The 20954-nt window shown below is 31.5% G+C and overlaps 1 protein-coding gene across 1 annotated transcript; it reads right to left on the minus strand.

Moving 5' to 3' along the window:
- Positions 1–18110: 18110 nt before the first annotated feature.
- LOC143194022 (uncharacterized) lies at positions 18111–20290 on the minus strand. The gene is made up of 2 exons (XM_076400568.1): positions 20072–20290; positions 18111–18523 (listed from the first exon to the last, which is right to left on the minus strand). The coding sequence occupies exons 1-2, from the start codon at positions 20235–20237 to the stop codon at positions 18156–18158; spliced, it is 534 nt and encodes a 177-aa protein (XP_076256683.1). The 5' UTR covers positions 20238–20290; the 3' UTR covers positions 18111–18155.
- Between the last annotated feature and the right edge of the window lie 664 nt (positions 20291–20954).

Here is a 20954-nt window from a genome sequence, read left to right on the forward strand (position 1 = left end):
ACCATAGATAAAACTCGACTTAAAGTGAAATAGTTGTATCATATAGTACAAAAAAATTAAGATATGACAAAATATGTAATTATAATATAATGATAAATTTATTCATAAATATTCCTTTTTGTTATTGAATTTTACATTACTATATAAATCGAAATATCTATGTCTGGTGTTTACCAACATTCTAAAGGACTTATAAAGCACTACCTCCATTAGATCAAATACCCACTTAGTCTGATTACTCGTCACAACTGCTGCCGATTTTCCTATCTAGAAAACTGCGTGCCGCACCGAAGCTAGCGAAGGTGGTTATTCCAGGCCCTGGCCATAAGTTAAAATTAGTTCAGGTCCGGACTTTTGGGTTGAAGGGCTTTTAATTAACCGTAGGTAAATTGGACCAATAAATTATCCACGGTCTCCGATGCTTCGCAAACAATGGTAATGAAATGTGGAATGAGTTAGGAATTTTCAATTCCCGAACTACAATTGATATGAATAACAGGATGTATGTTCACTATTATTTAAATAATGTATTAAAGTTCGGACCCAAATAGACCATTCAATTTATTATAATGGATGCGATAGCTTAATCAGTCTAATGCTTCTGGACTACTATATTTCTATGGCAATGTAAAAGTTTTATAATGACTATGGTATAATAGTATAGTAATTTTGGTAATTAATTTCATTTGAACTCAAAAAATGATGATATAATAATCTCTGATTCTCAGATTCTGAGGTTACTATCAATTCGTCCATATTTCTTAATTTATTAGGGAACAAACAAATTCGCTTAAATATGGTCGACCCAGTTGAAAGAACAGAAACGAAAAGTAATGAAAAGCAAAAATTATAGAAAAAAGAAAAAAGATGAAAGAGTAGAGAGAATACAAGACTATTAAAGCTCTGTATCTCTTGTCAACATTGGTAATTAACTTATGATATTTGTAATTTGATTTTATTTGCATATGCCAGATTGCAGGTGGTTTTATTTATTATATTTTATAAATAAATCTCAAATACTTATTTGGCTTAATAAGATAAGTCCTTCACACTCAGCTATTCAATACACTTTGAATCGAATTTCCTACAACTTCCCTTAAGAGATCAGTCGTTAAGAATGCTTGGTCTTGATTTCAATAAATTTTATTTATTTTAGTAATCTTGATATGATGTTCTCAGCTCTGGTTCTTCTCTGTAATTATTGAGGGAATACGTAATTTTTGAAGTTAAGTATATGCAATGGTTTTTTTTCTTTCTGCCTTTTTCGTAAAGGAATTAAAAATACAGTCCTCATTGTGTGTGCTGGCAAAATACAATGGTCAAAAATTATTTGAGTCATCCGATCTGGTGCAGTTGTAAGTTTTCTAAAACATGTTTCCCACTGAGCGGTTGTTGCACTTTGATAGTTTAAATTATTTTAATTGCTGTACTTATACAATAGCTTTATTAGGTGCTGGCATGTATTTTGATATCACTATAAATAAATGTTAGACAACCGGATCGGTTTTCAATACACACACGCTTATCATTGGATGCGCAAAATTGTATTTTCAGCATTCATTATTTTGTGTATGTGTGGAAAATAACTACAGCACGAATTTTGGCATCGCGATTTCATTGCCTGCCAGGTAAAAAGGAACAATTTTCTGTGGCGTATTATTACTGGCATATCTGATTACAACCTGTTCAGATCAATGCAGCAGCGTTTAGCTAGCACGTGGTTTCGGAATACGAAGTTCGAAGAAAGGCGAAAATGGATCCATGGTCAGTTAGCTGCGAAAAGAAACATCGTTCTTTTAATATGATTTCACTATGTTGTTAAAAGGATAGAAAAATGTTATAGAAACTGATGTAAAATAATGTTAAATTTACGTTTTTATAATATTCTCAATAAATGCGTTTTAAAATTAAAATATACATGCATACATGTAAGCATGTAAAATATAATATATAATTTCATAATAACCTGGAAAGAAAGCTTAAAGTAAAATGATTAGGAGTATTGTTAATGGATAAGAAACAAATGATTATATATCAGCAGCTCCTCTGCTCCTAATTTCTTGATAAACCAAAGATGCTAAACTGTTGCTAAACAAATGCTACACTAAAGACACTATTTGTTTACGTATTTGTATCACTCTGTCTTTGTTTCTCTCCAGAAGCCTATAGCCTTATTACCTCTTGGTAAAGAATCTGAATAATCGAATAATCTGTTTTCTTGGAGGAAATTGGAATTTCGTATATATATCTTATTATTTTGCTTATTTTATCTCTAGGCTTTCACGTTTTTATTAAAGTTATAAATTGATTATTTACGAATTACAATGTCTCATTGGTTTTACTGGTGATGTAATTTATCCTTATAATTATAATCTGGATTCTCTCTATGTGCGCTGTGGTAAAAATATAACAACACTTTGGGAAAATAATGCAAACGAGTCATTTATTTTCTCAAAGTTTATTTCATCTCTTTTAAATTAAGTGCTGTTGGATACAACGTGCTACAGTTTTCTTCAGTCTCTGAAACGGTTAGGGCCGGCTTGGTGGCGCATTGATAAAGACGACAGTGCGGTCCTCCTACTGTACTCCTAATGTAGTGGCGGGTTTGAGTCCTGCTGGGGTAAAATTTATTTTTGTTATAGTTTAATATTTGTGATTCTTCTAGGCAAGACTGTAAAATCCGACAAGCAAAATGATCCCAGACACGCCAGTAACCAGGCTGGGTAAGATCGGATGTGGGATGATTTATAGAGTTGGTCACTATCAGTCGGTAGGTTTAATGCCGAGGACCGTGGTTCGGAGCCCACGTTAAGCTGTTGGTTCAGCCACTAAAAATTTCAATAGATTAATGTTAATGTGACTAAATTCAATAGAACGTTACTTTACTTTGAAATGGTTAGGTTTTAGTGTATGTAGATAAAAGCCATTACAACTCTGAAGTATTACTGTATAACATGTGTGGTGATATTATTTATCCATAATTCTATCAAACTAAAACTGATTCAACTAATTTCAGATTCTGTAATTAACTTGAATGCTTATTACATTGAACTATTTAATATTTTTGACCTTTTAAATTTTCTAACCGTGTTATTCCTGGTTTGGAATATATACATTTTACGAGAATAGAGAATGAAGATGAATACATAATTTAGAAATTTGTTTATTCAAAATTATATCGATCAAATGTAAACACCAGTAACTAATACTACTTAAAAAAATACTACAACTTAAAATAAGGACTTTGCCTTGATATTGCAGCCCATTAATTCTTAAGATTAACCCCTTAATGCTTGTGTTTTAAATTCGTTGCATTCGAGTATGGTAGCTTAGCTTATTGGCGATAAAATCGATGTCAAATTCAACGCGCGTCATATTCAAAATTCGTTTGAAAATTTCGATCAATATAAAAACGATCTCTCTCTGAAATGGTATGTTACTAAAAATCAATAAGCGTCTTGGACTTGATTTTGAGATTTTAATTCTTTTACGGATTTAATGTTGAAAGCTCTCCATGCGTATTAAATGTATTTGTTGGCTTGAAAATTCAAAGGTTCATCATCACACATATCCATCCTATGTTGAAAGGTATTGACGTTTCTTACCGTTCTCCGTATCCTTTGATTTTGGATTTTCCGCTCTATTAAACAATGTTACCTATATGAACCAGCAGAATTCTTGGAGCTTCACTTCTGTGGTAAAAACCTTGAACATTGCAGGATATGCAATGTGCTCAGTCATGGTATAAACGCAAAATTCTCTTGCCCACAATGCGAAATCCGCTTCTGAGAAACATACTATAGCGATTGTAACAGGTCGATTAAAAAGTTCCCGGCCTACCATAGTAAAACACATTTTTTGGCAAAATTAGTTTTTTTATTCAACATAATTCCCTTCAAGAGTGATACATTGATTATAGTTACCTTCTAACTTTTCGATACCATTTTTGTAGTACGATTTGCCCTTTGCTTCAAAATAGGCCTCAGTTTCGGCGATTACCTCTTCAGTGGATGAACATTTCTTCCTAGCGAGCATTCTTTTGAGATCTGAGAACAGGAAATAGTCGCAGGTGGCCCGATCTGTAGAATACGGTAGATGAGGAAGCAATTCGAAGCTCAATTCATGGGTTTTTGCCATCGTTTTCACTGAATTGTGACACGGTGCATTGTCTTGGTGAAGCAGCACTTTGTTTTTCTTTAAATGCGGCCGTTTTTCGGCGATTCCGTCATTCAAACGGTGCAATAACGCTACGCAATAGTCGCTGTTGATTGTCGTTCCTTATTCAAGGCAGTCAATGAAAATTATTCCATTTGCATCCCAAAATATAGACGCCATAACCTTGCCAACCGACTGTTGCGTTTTGCCACGCTTTGGAAGGGGTTCATCGTGTGCAGCTTAATCGGATGACTATCGATTGGACTTCGGAGTGAAATGATGGAGCCTTGTTTTATCCATTGTCACATATCGACGCAAGAATTCGGGTTTATTACTCTTGATCATCTTCAAACACTGCTCCGAATCATCAACTCCTTGTTATTTTTGGTCAAAAATGAGCTCGCGCGGCACCCACTTTGCTCGGAGCTTTCTCATACCCAAATATTCGTGAATGATATGATGTACACGTTCGGTTAACACCTTTAGAGTATCTGCTATTCCATTCAATTTCAATTTACGGTCATTCAAAATCATTTTGTGGATTTTTTTAAATGTTTTCGTCGGTAACAACCTCTTTTGGACGTTCACTGCGTTCACCATCTTTGGTGCTCATTTCCAAAATTCAAAAAGCAATATTTTATCAACACGCACAATTCCTTTTGTCCATTATTTTCAAAATAACAAAAGTTGCTTCACTCAAAATGCTATAAATTCATAAACTAATGATCCGACAGCTGTCAAATTTATACACGCATCTTTTGAGGGTTAGGTCTAACTGAAAAACATAGATTTAATTTTAGTAGCGCCATCTATGTGTCAGGCCGGGGACTTTTCAATTTACCTGTTATTTTCAACACCCTGACTCATATGTGTCTCGAATTTGTTAAGTTCATACAATAAGCTAACCTAATGTAAAGTATATTTTGAAATACTTTGTGTATAAGTAACCAAATTATTTATTGCTTAAATGTTCAAGAGATATGCTATTTAAAGGTAAATTCATCTTGGTTTGAGTTATCAAAAAGTGTCAAATGTGAGGTAAATCGTTTGAAATTATAATGGGAAACTGATACCGTGTGTAATTAAAGGATGAAATGAAACAACATGAAGTAAGCTTATTTACTAAGACCTACATTACACGCAATATTTAATCGACTTCAAAAAAGGAGGAGGTTATATGTTCGGATTTTCAAAATTAATTTTTTTGGAACCAAATCAGGATCTGATGGGTTAGGGGGCAATCGAAGGAAAACCTCAAATTTCAAAATACGTACAATATTTTCGCATATTTTTTTATCTAAAATAATTAGATATTTGTGTAGAATGTTATTGCTGAACGGCTGTGATGAAAAATCGGAAGTAGTTCAGTGTAAAAGCCATTCAGTTTGCCTTTTAAGCACTAACCATATGAGAAGTCGTAGAAACATAATGAGTAACTCTTTCTATGGTGTAATGGTTAGAATATTACCAACCGCTTCCACGCGTAGGTCGAGCGTTCGAACCCCAATAGGACAACAACTTTTTTGTTGTTTTTTGTGTTTGACAACAACATTTGTCAAATTACCTAGACTAGGTAGCGGACTCCAGAGCCTGGAACGTACCTCATATTCAACCATTGTTTCTATATTCCTATTTTTCCTCATACGGTCTGTACTTTTATTTGGGCTATTCTCTGTAATACTTGACAAAATATCTGCGTAATTTATAGAGTAAATACCTTAACAGTTACATTACCGAGACTAAACAATACAGAAATAGTAATATAATTTTATGACATAAACACAAAATTAAATTACAAACAAAACAAATCTTATTTGTTGCTCAAAATATAACAGAAGCCTACGGGTGTTAAAATACGTCTAAAACTAAATTACTTTATGCCAATTCTACGATTTTACTTTATCCGGAATAAAGTATATTTCTATAATAAAAATGAATTTGAGAAAAAAGCGACGTTTCAAATAGTGTAATTTTGTGCGTAAAGTACGTAATGTGTATAATGTTCGCTAAAACGTCTAAAATCTGTGCGCGGTTTAGTAGTTTTGACTGGACGATTTGTACGGTACATGTGTCATTTATATATTATTTTAATAATTTTTGGTTATAATTAGACATTCTAATTTGTACAGATGAATTGAGGGCCACTAATATAATTATACGTAGGTAAAATCTCCAAGCAACTTCTATATTTTCGTTCCAAGGTAAAATAATATTAGACCAATATCACTAAATTATTTTGCAACGCGTGAACCCCCCAATATAGTATGAACCTCGATGTAGTATTAATTATGATTAATGTGTAATATATAACATATGAGGTGTAAGCTTCATTTTTTTTATTGCGTATATTTCTCCCTAATAATTAAGTTCTTTTTTCAGTTACCTAATAACACGGAAAATTATATTTAATATAATTTCGTGGTTTTACAAGTATGTATAAAGTTAGTATATTATATTTTTATTAGTTTCGAATGTTAACTAAATAGAAAGAAAGATGCTTCGAACAGAACTCATTACTATTTGCTACTGAACGACCACATATTTTCCAAACACAAAGAAAATATGAATTGAACTCATGGTTAGATTACAAAAAAAGTAGTTCGATGGGTTATATTTCACCAGGTTTTCAGGCAAACAAACTTTTCTAACATTTATAACAATACATACGTAGACATAATGTATTAAACTAAATGTTATCATTTATAAATTTTTTAAAGTACTTGGTAGTTGCACGTCCTATTAAGTTGTACAATTTGTGCATTTTATTTATCCATATATTACAAGGTAATTTGACACAATACCGAATACACTTTTTCGTAACAAAGAAAAATTTTTAAAAAAGTCAATCAAATGTACATAATTTAAAAAAAATTGTGTTGTAAATATGTATTAAATATGTAACTGATTCATATCAACTGCATAGCTCTGTCAAATGCGTTTGCATCTGTATCTTCGAATTATCATCATAAATGTTTGAGTATGTTTACCATCAATATAATTTTGATTTGCTTAATCAATTATATAGGGCGTATGATTCCAATGGTACTTTTTATAGTTCCTAGCACTTATTAATTTTCTTACAAAGTTTTATAGCGATAGTCTTTAACTTACTATTCTTCAATATTCTAGTACATTTCATGGTTAGACTGTCAGGAATCCTCACTCACTTCAATTCTATAAAAGTTCTAGTATTCTTTTCAAAATTAACACTTGAGTTGCAGTCACAAAGTACAGTCACTATCGACGTATCGATTCTAGTCAAATTTAGGTTATTTGCTTTGATAAATTCCAGCGCAAATATTTCATTTATTTTTTGTCCATTTGTAGTAGAAAACTAGTTGTTTAACTATAAAAATATAAGATAAATAATCCAAATAAAGTTGAAGGGTGCTAAGAACTAAGCGTTGAAATGCGAAAGTTATTGATAAGAAACGGTAAGTGGTGTCAATGTTTCGTAGGGTTTCTAATTGACTTTACATCGCGAATTTGGAAAATTCGTGTTTTTGTTTTTGTAAACAAATTTTTAATTTAAATGTTTTTTTTATATTTTTATATATTTTAAAGCTTCCTTTTACCAACTATGGGTCTATATGGACTGGGCCGAAAGTTTAAGGTAGGCTCCGAACCACGGTCCTCAGCATTAAGCCTACCGACTGGCGAGTAACCAATTTTAGAAATAATCCCAGAAGACATCCGGTTTTATCCAGCCTGGTTACTGGCGTGACTGGAATCATTTTCCTTGTCGGATTTTACACTCTTACAGGACGACCGGTCTATAGCCTTTACCACTGCGCCACAAAGCCGGCAAGTGCATTTTTTAAATAATATCTCTATAATATTTTATTATTATAAATCAATATGTCTGTGATAATTAGCGAGTGGTACAGGGTGATTCAGCAATAAATTACTGAAACTTCTCAGACTAGAGAGTGTAAATATTAGAGTAACCTTAGTAAATATTACTCATTTAGTTTATAATATTATTATATCACTGGATTTCAGATTAGGAAGTCACTTAACCATTTTGTCAATTAAATTGCTATCAAAAAATCGAAACCTATTCTTCAACGGATATCGCAACGCACGCCAAATTCAAAAATTCCCTAAACAGCCGATGCGATAAAAAACCTTTTCGTCATTAATCAATCGTGCGCCCGTAGCTAAATCTAAATAAACAATTTTTCATTGGCTGTGGCATGCCGGAAAAGAGATATCATGGGGTAGGAATACTGAGCATGGTAAAATTACTTCATAATAGTATGGTTTGTAGCAATAGTTGCGTTACATACAATCGTCCTCTACAAAACGTAATAAATCGATTATTATATCTTATTTTTATTAAAATGTTTTAATGACATCTTAAGAATTTCAATGTACCTGAATTATAATTGATTAAAATTGAACTGATAGTATTGCAGCCTGATAGTTCAGCTTTTTCAAAACAAAAACTTTTTCGTTACTCGATGTTAGAGAATTATTGAGATGTCTTAATAATATTTAAATTTTTATGTCAGTCTTCTGTTTCTTTTAAACGATATATAAGATATATGAGTTACATTGATTAACTAATCAAAATAAAAATTATTAATACTTAATTGTGTTCTTACTGTTAATACTTAATTATAATACTTATTGTGTTCATCAGAATCCGAGTTACAATTGACATAGTATTTGTGTCTGGTTGGTGAACAATTTCTTAGTAAGATTAAAACAGTGAAGTCACATCATCTGAATTGATAACGTCAAGACGTCGCAATGATACCGCATCAACACTGCGTTCTATTAATTTTGGCTTTGATGTGCATAAAATTCTAATATAAATAAAATAATTAAAAGGTTAAAAATTTAAAAAAATATATAATAAAATTTAAAACATACTGTTATAAAATATAATTTATTTTATCATTACAGTACATCTAATGCATATATTATCAAGGGACTTTTTTCGTTTCTACGTTAGGGTTGTGAGTTTTTATATTCACATTAATTTCTTTTTCATACCTCCTTTGAGTTAGAGTTCCAGGTGCGTTCCATGCATATCCCTTGGATACCACTACATAAAGTCTTTTACGCTTAGTTCTTATTTCCTTCGGTACAGTGTTTCCTTGTAAAGCCATTTTGATATGACTGTATTTCTCCTTAGGTTATTGTACTACTACCTGTATACATCTTTTTTGTTAAAACTAGATTTAATCACTGCATTCTCCCTAATGCATTTGCCATATTTGCAAAACAGTTAGCATTCGTTTTCTCCTGACACTCTCTAACCAAATGGTTATGTATATTCTGAACAATTACACACATATATGTGTACATAAATCTTTCACACTGTGCAATAATGTTTCCTGTAGTTGTCATATTATAATTATAACTTTAGTTATTTCCACTCTCGTCATCCTGTCTTGGAAATGTCCAAAATTGAATCATAATCTCATATTCAGAAAGTTTCATTCAGGTGAATAACTAAGCTGTTAATTTCCAATCTATCTAATATTTGTTCAATTCATTTTTCTATTTCTTCTTCAATATGGCTGATCGACTTCATTAAAATCGGAGGGGTTATTAACCATTTATGTTTCCACCATAAAGAAAAACATATTTGTAACAAATCTTTTAAAAATGTCATGACTAATAAAAGCTAATCAAAGTTTATTCCAGAGTTTACCGTTTTCCTTCAACATTTGTTGTCTTAGCACTATTTTTATCATCTTACCATTAATGACCATTATATTATATTGGCCCCTTCTGAAATATTCATGTCTCATCTAAATACACATATTGAAGTAATAAATCTTCCTTGATTTTATTATATGATTTTAAAAATTGTATTCTTTTAAAAGTAATGTCTGGAATTTCCATTCGACTTCTTCATGGGTTATCTTTATACCACTTTTCAGATCAGCCTATGAAAGGATGCTCTATATCCAGAGCTTTATATCTCTAAACTTTCTATGGATACTTTTCAGATTAACAGTTCCCTCTGAAACAATTGTATTAAGTTATGTTTATGTTCATAAAACTACTCACTTTTTTTATACATTTGATATATTTGATCTCGGATGGAGTCAACATTAAGCTGATCTTAATTTCATCCCCTTCGTATAAGGACGGTCTCTTTTCGGAAAATATTTTCAATAAATACCGCGACAACTTAACGATTAACTGTAAGAATGCTTACATCTTTAAGTAATTTTACTGGCAATTTTTTACTATTATTTCGTTATTAATCTCTTCTATTAATTCCCTAATTAATTATCTCATTCCAGTTCGAAGTAACTGATTAGAAACGCAATCTGTTCTGTCTGGCTTCGGAATTTTAAACCAGAGTGATAATAAACAGCAATTTAAAATTTATTAAACAAGTAAAGCGTTCAGATAACGTTTGCGGTTTTATAACCTGTACTTATTATAATTAATATTTTGAAGAATTTTGCAGACGTTTGACAATCGGACGACTTTATCAAATTGATTCTGTTAGATGTTCGAACTTATCAGACAGCATTCCATCTCTTTCTAAATGGAATAAAATGAGAAGTTAAATATTGTGTGATATTGTGTTTTAAAGATGAGTTTTAGTTGACAGTTGTTTTAATAAGTTGAGAACATAACTAGTCAAGGATTGTGTTTTGTTAATCGTCATGGCGAACACAAGACTAATTGTGATCTGAATTTGTTTAACTTCAAATGGTCTATTCGTTGGGAGCATCGGAACCCTCGGAATGAGAACTAACTCATCCTTAAATTTTTCTTTGAGTATCGTCGCGTAAATCACATTACTCACCACTTTTCTTATAACCAAGCATGTTCCATTGCATGTTTTTGGTTAGTTTAGATTTCGAAGCGTGATGACTACCGAGCTCGCCTTCAGTTGTAAATTGTGCTATGGTAAACCAGCCAAATCAAAGGGTTTAAAAATTCAGTTGGATGATTAGTAGTTTTGTCTGCGTTTCTTACACGATTCTGACACGTCAATAGATTTGAATGGATGCAGAATACCAACGTTTTTAGTTCTCAATTATAAAGTTTAAGTGATGCAATCTTCATTCTGAGCCGCCAAAATTGCTAGATCACTAACCATTTGTTATTTGTATAGTAGCAATGATGATGGAAATACTTTAGTAATGAGCTTTTTTGATGAGACGAAATTGCAAAAAATCTGATAAAATAAAATAAATCCACAGAATTCATCGACAGGGACACGGGCATTACTGATAATGAGCAGTTGGTTAGAGAAATCTTCTTGGGTTGTTCAACAATGCAATTCTCATGTCTGCTGCCAGTTGAATTTTCTTCACATAACACCATAAATTTTATGATTTGAGGCAAGATAGTAAAATCGTTGCGCCACTAAAAATCCTCGAGTCATTGGACAGATTGGCTTTCCAATGATCAAAACAAATCACAGACAAATTTCGCGACATAAAAGTGAAACCAATCGATTTTACAGGTGTCATTTTAATATATTTCCTATGGGAAAATATTTTTCTTTTAATTAATTTTTTCATCAATTTTCCAATATTTTTAACAGTTACTTTGCTATTTGTCAAAAATTTTGTTTATCAAAAACCATGAAAATCGGTCCAACCTTTCTTGAGTTAATAGTCTTCGAACAAATCCCACTCGTTTTATATATTAAGATTTTTTAGTCAGTTCACTAATATTCAAGTAGAAGAAACAAAGGGAGAGAAACATTAAAAAGTTAAAATTATTACACCAAATTGTTTGACGCTTATGATTAATTTATTAACCTCAACACCTTCCGCACATCTAATAAGCATTAAAACTTTGAACATGATAAAAAATAGAAGAAATTAACATCGGTTAGAATGACGACAAACTTTTACTAATTAAAACTTTCACGCCGAATTTAATGGTTTCTTATTAACAAAATTACAAAACAATATTCCGTAACTAATTTTCCTAACTTATCGTGCTCCCATTATAAGTCTTGTGTTTGTCCCTGTGGGGTACCAGAAGCGTCTCGAGGTCTTTGTCCTAGTCGAATGCCCAACTAAGTAATTGGCGACGCTCTTAAACAAGGCAAAAACACTTTCGGTTGCTATCCGGTGTTTTCAGGAAACGTTGGTCGTTTTCGTAATCCTTTTTTCTTGCTGTTTTATACCGTGAAAATATCGCTGAAATGTAAGGGTTCTTATTTCAAGAGTTTCATGCAATTCAAGCGGTGCCAGGGCATTATTTTACGACCGCTCTTCAAAATAATAACTAACTTGAGAAGAAATGGTGTACGTTAGGTTATAAAATATTTGAACATTTAGACTGCCTCTTTGTATGTGTTAATATAATTAATATAATAATTAATTCAGCTGAATGTTAATAAACGATCTTTTTTATAATAATAACTTTATTTCATTTTGTTTATGTGAAATACCACCTTGGACAACGCTTGAATTTCAAAATAATGAAAAGTTTGAATATGGGCGAAACTGGTGTCCTTTGTGTCCTTCCAAACTTCTAGTAATCAATTAATTAGTAACATGCATAGTAATTTGTTGACGTTATATTATATGACCTTATATTTTTAATACATTTCGTTAATATATTTGTTACATGTTAGACAAAGAAAGACAATACTTGTAAGCTATGTAATATAAAAATCGGAAAACTTCAAACGGAAAAAATGGTGGATTCTATATCAAGTTATATTTGAAAGACATGAGCATATATTAAGATGTTTTGAAACCATTCAAGGGAGATCAGGATTTCCAATTTCCTGACAAAACCACTGTATGGAAATATTTCCATCTAATAATATACATTAAATATATAATCCCACGATTATATCGTAACCATAAATAATCAGATACTCCTAATTTCTGATAATGTCATTAATACTCCGGACGTTAATTAATTACTTCTGTCAAAGATTGGAGACACTATACCTCAAGAGAAAATTTAAGCATCTGGTATAAACATCTTATTCTTTTAGACGTGTGTTTTTTTGTTGTCAGGTCTGTACTGTCTGTAAAAGTAGCAGTCAATTATAAAGAAAAATATTGATGTTTATGTGCGTCATAATAGTTTAATTGGTTTTCTTATGGTTTTAATGGATTATTTGTGTTGGTCGACATCCAATGTTGAATTTAAAAGCTGGGTATATAGAGTAGCAACTGAAATAAGATGCCATGTATTGGACAGCATTATTAGTATATGTTGTTTGATGTTTTAATGAGCTGTTTCCAAAATCGTTGAGAAAAACTATTTAAATAAACAATTTGTATAATTGTATTATATTATGTTTGTTAATTTTCAAATAAGTAGTTGATGAGTTTCAGTAGTAATAAGTAGATTATAAAATAAATATCAACACTTTTTAATATATTGCTATGTTAATGACATTTTAGATTTCCGAATTTTTTTTTTAAACTGCTTCGAATTACAATCTCGGCTAGAGATTGTATTATCTAGTGGAACTACTATTTTCCCTCTGTCATTCTTTCAATTATTTTAATGTCACAATCTTAGTACAAAATTGTGTAAACCTTATCTCGAATATTCACCAATTTCTACGAGAATCGATCGACTTAGAGCATTTATATACTATGCTATGCATTCAATTGTTATTTAATATGCGCTTTACCTTTCTGCTTTATTTTTAAACCTTTATTAAAAAACGATCTAAGTTAATGAAATAATAACAGCAAGACAATAAAATAGTATAAAAAAATAAGGACCTGTGAGGCGAATGGAACATGTAGGCCTTTAATTTTACCAACCAGGAGCTCGAGATAAAGTATAGACGCTTTGAACCTAAGAATGTATATCGCTATTTTAAATTTATGGAAGTGTCCAAATGTGCCAATATACAAAATATAGAGAATTATACTTATTTTAAAAAGATTGACAACCGTACATCTTTAAAAATTAAAATGTCACTGCTACACAGGTCTTGCTCACTTATATGAAAAAATTAATCGGTCTGCAGAGAGGGATTCAGCCTTCTCGGCCATCACCAGGGACCCGATATGGGAACATAATATTATATATCCGATAACAAGTCTTCTTTACTTCAACGAGAATGTTCGTTAAGAGAAACAAACAAAACATTAATAACATTAATATTATTATATCATCAGTAATATCAATCATATGAAAGCAAAGTGTAGCCTAGGAACAACCATACAAAAGCTCGATCAAGATATTCTCTTTCATATCAAATTGAGTAGAACTGTAAATTATCATTACAAATCGTTAGTTTTATCTAAATCGTAATACTAAGTTTATCTATATTGTTATTATCTTATCTACTCTATCTAAAACTAAAGAAAAAAAATATAAACCTCATTGTACTCACTCTATTTAGGGTTTTCAATCTTAAATTCCACATTTTTAATGCTGTTACATAGGTGCTACGTTCTGTAATTTAAAGTTAAGTTGCAAGGAAGAAAGGGAGTTTCGCAAAGAAGAGAGAAAATACACCTGCATGTTTTATTGCAACTTGTGTCCCAACACATATCAATAATCATTTAGTTATAGATTAGATAATCAAACATTTATTGCCATTATTCATAACCAAATATGCAAACCACTCTTTTGAATCCATCATGCCGATCGTAGACAGACAGACATTATACTTTCTACTCTAATTTGTGAAGATGAGCCTTTGTTTAAGATTTTAACAATTGCGCTTTATCTGCTCCGAACCATCCTGCTCCCTAATCAACTTGGAGGTCATCACAGAATACATGTAGCCTCACCCAGATGATTCTTCTATATATACAAACAGTCACTGACTTAAATAGATGTATAACCATGGCCGAGTCGAACCCGCAACTATCGTAACAGTAGGAGAACAGCCCTGTTGCCGTCCTGAGGTAGCAGTGTGCCAACCAAGTTCGGCAATTTACAATAGTTGGACAACTTCGTGCGTCTGCAACTTGGGTCAACTCGTTGTCTTTTTCCTTACTTTCAGATTTCGTCTAGCCGAAAAGTACTTTTTGTCAATCGAAGAACTGATTTTGCGAAGTTAGAATCTTATTAATTATCGGCCAATGATTGATTCAATTTAAAGATTTCATATTGGTAGTGGTCTCCATTTCCGCCAACTCGAATGGAGGTGACATTTTTTGTAAACATTATTTTTCTGATCTCTAAAGCAACATTTCGGACATACAAAATCAGTTTCTATTGTCTTTTGAATCAGTGCAGTGATTTAAATCATCCTTTCCATACCTAATTCATCGTCATTTTCAACAACTCTATGATAACATTTACTTGAACAGATGCACCAATACTACATTTGGATGCTATTTTCCTTTCAATACCTTTTATAATTTTCTTTTATATGAATAGTTGTTTGATAATTTTCAAAAACAAAAAATTGATTTTATTTTACGTAATTTTAAATTTTTGGACCATGCAACAAAATTTCTCTCTTTATTTTTCCCAAAGTTCAGATTGCCTTTGGCCGGTGCCCTCCTAGGAAGCTTCCAACGTCTCCTTAATCAACTCTGAAAAAGTTACTGTGAAAGTCGTTTCCTTTAAAGGCTAAATTGAGGTAAAAATATGATAAGAAGCTCGAGATTATTTTTTTTTATTTAAAGCCTGCCGCCGGCGAAATCTTTCGTGAACTTTTTTCTCAGTGTTTTTGTTTGGTTAAACTTTTATTAGGTTTATTTAGATGGAAGTTTCGTCGATTTTGCTTTATCGATATCGAAATATTTAAGCCAAACATTATTGGGATATTTTAGATATGAAAAATTTTTAACGAGATTGCCTTAGACTAAATTTAATTCTTGATTAAAAACTTAATCTGCCGGTTTTTGTTCAATGCTGAATTATCGAATTAAGAGAAAAAAATGATTATTACAGCTTTTAGATTCACATTAATGTTAATAAAATGTTCTTGTTATAAAAAAATTTCAGATTTATTTCTTTGTACTCTGAAATATGGAACTAAAACTTAATCGTTAAAAATTACAAATATGCCATTGATATTGTCGGCTTTACTTAACATAATTGGTTAAAAATATATTGAACATTAGAAATATATATGTAGTTGTAGGGCTCTCATTAAAAACATATAACATTTATTAAAAACGGGTTTACTTCCTAGGTCTCAGTGTGCTTGCAATTATTGTTCCAACTTTTTCATTCGTCTTCATTGTTTACTCCTTTTCTTGCTTCCGTATCTTTTGTTACTGGTGGGAAAATCGGCAACATCAAACACAAAACCCATATGTTTTATATAACAATCGATGTCAACCAGTTGCATTTTTCTTTAGATTATTACAAAAAGTGACGTTACCACGAAATGGTGTTCTTTTGTAAAGTTTAACATGGTTTAAATATAAAGATACTATATATATATATATATATATATATATATATATATATATATATATATCTAATAATTGTATAACTCCCGCAAGCCAGAGGATGCGAGATATATTGATATGCACCTCGATGAACGCCTAACTAGGAAGAAGCACATACTCGCCAAGCAGAGAAATTTTTTTACTTAAATTCTACCAAATGTATTCGCGTATCAAGCGCAAGTTCAAGTTGTCATTAGATAACAAGATGTTATTATATAAATCTATACTCAACCCTATTTAGACATAGAATCCAACTATGGGGAGCTGCTGGAAAATCTAATATATCCATCATACAACGGCTCCAAAATAAAATGTGGCGTGCCATTGTCGATGCTCCGTACTATGTTTCAAAAGAAGTGATACAACGCGATATTCCTCTAGAACCAATAACGAGTGTAATTTAATGTGTTTGTCTGAAGTACTTCGAAGGAGTGTCAGTGCATACCAAATATAAGTTGCAGTCAAGTGCTCAGACTAAAACGTTTAATACCATCCGATCTGATTATTGGACATACATAAACTTTAGAATAACACGAATTAATTTAAATAATATTTTATACAGGAGATCACTTAATGAAGTAATTTTCTACATGCCATGTGTATATAACAAATACTTATTGGCCTCTGGGCAGATTGTGGAACTCCAAAGACTAATAATACAAGAGGTAAAAAATATATTTAAACTAACAGAATTTTTTTTAAATCACTTATTTCATTGTGACGAGTGATTGCCGAATATCTTACAATTTGCAATAAAAATTACGTAAATTAAGTATCTCTAGGAGGAGCTCAGCATTTAGTCTAAAAATGTGTATGTATAAACACTGTTTTTTTTATATTACATGCAAGTTTATGTAATACACTACTAGTAGAATCTACATTCCACTACCTAAGGTTTGATTCTTTCGAATTTGTGCCCTGTTCTGGTGTTCCAAGTTTTGCAGTAGTTCGATGTCGGCATAAAAATGGAGTCTCTCCTCGTAGTTTATGTACATTGCTTTTTCTCGGAATATCCGCATAATTGAATTTCATGGATAGCCCAAACAATACTAAAATAATAATATAATTTTGTAAAATATACAAAAAAAAATTACCAACAAAACAAATTTAAATTAATATAACCGTCTGAGTTCGGCACCGACTTGAAAGTGATCAGTTTTATTTAGTTGTTACAACGATTATTATGTACATATTGTACATACAGTTTTTTTTTGCCTATGTTTAATTATTTTTTACTTTTTACTGGGTTTCTTATTTATTTTTTAAAGACGGTTCAATTATTTTGTTAAAAATATTATGTGAATATTTGTTAACACTATAATTATACTTTTTATAAACTAATAAGTGAAGCTTAAATTAAAACATTTTATAGGTAAACAATTTTAAATGGTTAATATACCTTTGATTAGAATTATATAAATATATTAGTGGATGCTATATACAGATATTTTATAGTTCGAAATTTTTTTTATATTTATTTATTTAATATAACAGCTGTATAGAGAGTAGCCAATAATGGATTGGTATTGAAACAGAATTTACTGATGTAGAAAGTAACAAGAGAACGACCAAGGGCAAATTAGGAGGGCTCATTAAAAGTTTTATAATAAAATTCCAGGCTCTTTATTAACAACATTACAAAACAATCTCTCGTAACTAATTTTCCTAACTTATCGCGTTTCCATTATAATTCTCGTTTTTGTCCCTGTAGGGCAATAGCAACGTCAAGGTTCTTGTCCCACTCGAATACAAAACCAAATAATTACTTATATAATAATTAATGAGACTGTTTAAACTGTCAAAACACTTTTCGTTCATCTTTTCCATTCCGAGGGCAATGAGGTTGTCGTTTTCGCGACGTCTGATGTTCAGATGGAAAATTTTCTCATCCTGCACTAGAGACAACGTTCCTAGGTCTGACTTCTTAGAGGGCCTGATAATAAAAGTGCCGTTCTGACGGTGCTTGAGAAGTAATTCAACGTCATGTCGATTTACGTTTTGATAAAATGTTTCAGTTGCGTCACCTATTATATCTGTAAAATAAGAATATTTAGGATTTAATTAAATGTAATTAGAACATTTAGTTACTAGTTCCTTTTATGGTCACATCAGAGCGTTGAAAATTTAGGAGCATTACATATAGAAGAGGAATATTACTTGAGAATACCACCTAGCTCATTTTTGTAACCATCTGGCTCTTGCTATAACAATTAGTGTGCCTCATATTTCAACCTACTCTTGCAGTTCAACAGTGTGTACAAAATAGTTGGCAGTAAATCTTTTAGTTCAGTTTTAATGAGAAGAATTTAAATTTATTTTAGAGGTGTAAATTAATTTTGAAGTATTTTCAGATTCTTCTAAAGATTTTCTGAAGATTATTTAGTGAAAAATACTACTAATAATGCTAAAATTAAAAATTAATATTATCAGAAATACATGATTTCATAATAATCATCATAAATAAATATGGTCACTGTAAAAATTGATTTTTAACTTGCTTTAATGTGATTTCTTTGGTCTGAGTTCACGGTTTAGTACGATGGTTGTTTATTTGTGGCATTGGCGGCATTGTTGTTAGATATCTGGCGTTTTCATTAGAAACTTAGTATTGATGAACATATACTTGTTACAATATGATATTATAACTTCATCCTGATTTTGGTGGTTTATAACACGTACACATTTTAGTTATCAAGATAGCGAGTCGATAATTTTAGTTGTTTATATGGGTTTATGTAGTACAGTAAATACTAGTGAGACGAATTTTATAATGGGCAACGTTATCTCCAAGACGAACTTCGTAAAGATCATCATGCGACATAATGTAAGATTTAGATATTCTTATGCATTAGTATGACAAACTCGACAGCAAAATCCATAGTGTGCATTAGATAACAGGTCGCCACATCCACATAAGCAACGAGAGTAAAATGATGACGTACAAAGACATCGTCAAGCTAACTGTTTGCATATTATTCTCGAAAGTATGGGCAACATGTATCTAGATCTCAATATGAGAGCAGTGAAGCAGGAAATTAGTTAGCGGTACGCCAAATATAAGAAGAGGGGTACTGCATACAAGCGAGCTGGAACTGGCGCTAATTGAAGTAAGGGGACCACAGCATGCGAGGATGATGTGAAATGACATCCCCAGTCTCAACAACAGATTCACAGAGAGGGTTGGGAGCGGCGAACCCAGATAGAAGCTCATTCATGAAACATATAATAAAGAAACGGTTTAAAACTTATTGTTATTGTTAGAAGTGGTTTATTGTTTTGAGGTGATCTGTGGGTTTCACTGGTGAATTGAATAAACATCCTCCGTATAATTCCGATTTTGCACCCAATGATTTTTTGTTGCCACAATTAAAAAGAAATTGCGAGGCCAACGATTTTCGATTTCCGAAAAGGCTGGATTTGAAATCACTTAAATTCGAGTAGAAAAATTGCTGCAATCTGTGTAAAAAACTGTACAAAAACCATGCTTCTTGATCACAATATTTTTTTTTGTATCTAAGTATTGTAAATAATTTAAATACATGAATAAAAAGTATATGCACAAAATTTCCTTTCATACTTACTATAGTCGGTGTGCTGTGCTGTTTGCTTTTGCTTGCTGCAACAGCAAAATAGACACATCTTGTAAATGGCATCGGCCAATTCGGTCTTATATCTGGCGACAAGATTCACTAATACACGGAAAAACACCTTGAAACAGAGGCACATCTGCTTGGAACTACCGTGCATCTCTTACATTCTTCCACTCGTAATGCCAGAATGTGCAAAGTGTGGCCGACTTTCAGTTCCATATAAGTTTTGTTTTGATGCATCTGGAAGACGAATGGTCGGTGTGGTTTTTATTGTATTCAGTTGAAAATGGAATTTGCGCCATAGGTTATACTATTCATTTATTTATTGATTATTATTTGTTAATAGTAACATTATAATATATTTTGACGTTTCATATAACTTTTTTCAATATGGTCATGTATATATTTAAAAAAAACTGGGCACAGTTTTACTTTTTATGAATTGATTTTAAATTGGAAATATTTTATGTAGTTAGTGTTAAATACTATATTATTTGTGTATCTAGTTCATAAAAGTTTAATTACTATAAAATTAACAAGTAAATAAGCGTGAGATTATTCCATAATTAAATATATTAACATCCGCCTTTTCGTACCGAGGCTAACCACTGGTGCAAAGCGCTTACGCCAGTTAGATAACGTATTGAGTTACATTTTGATCTACAACTCCAGTTGCATGGGCATGGTGCAACCAACACACGTGAACTAATTTTAAATTTCCTTTTCACACATTTGTCATTTATATTTTCCATGTGACGAAAGAACTTTTTGCAAAAAGAAATCCAAAATTTATCAGAAGTTTTTGTAATAATGATGTAACTCATAAAAGATTATATAGACCCAAAATATATGTTTATTAAATGATTACATTGAT

The sequence above is a fragment of the Rhynchophorus ferrugineus genome, unplaced genomic scaffold (assembly GCF_030347505.1).
Source record: "Rhynchophorus ferrugineus isolate W39M unplaced genomic scaffold, kcgeb_rfMv2 rfM1, whole genome shotgun sequence".
Taxonomy (NCBI): domain Eukaryota; kingdom Metazoa; phylum Arthropoda; class Insecta; order Coleoptera; family Curculionidae; genus Rhynchophorus; species Rhynchophorus ferrugineus.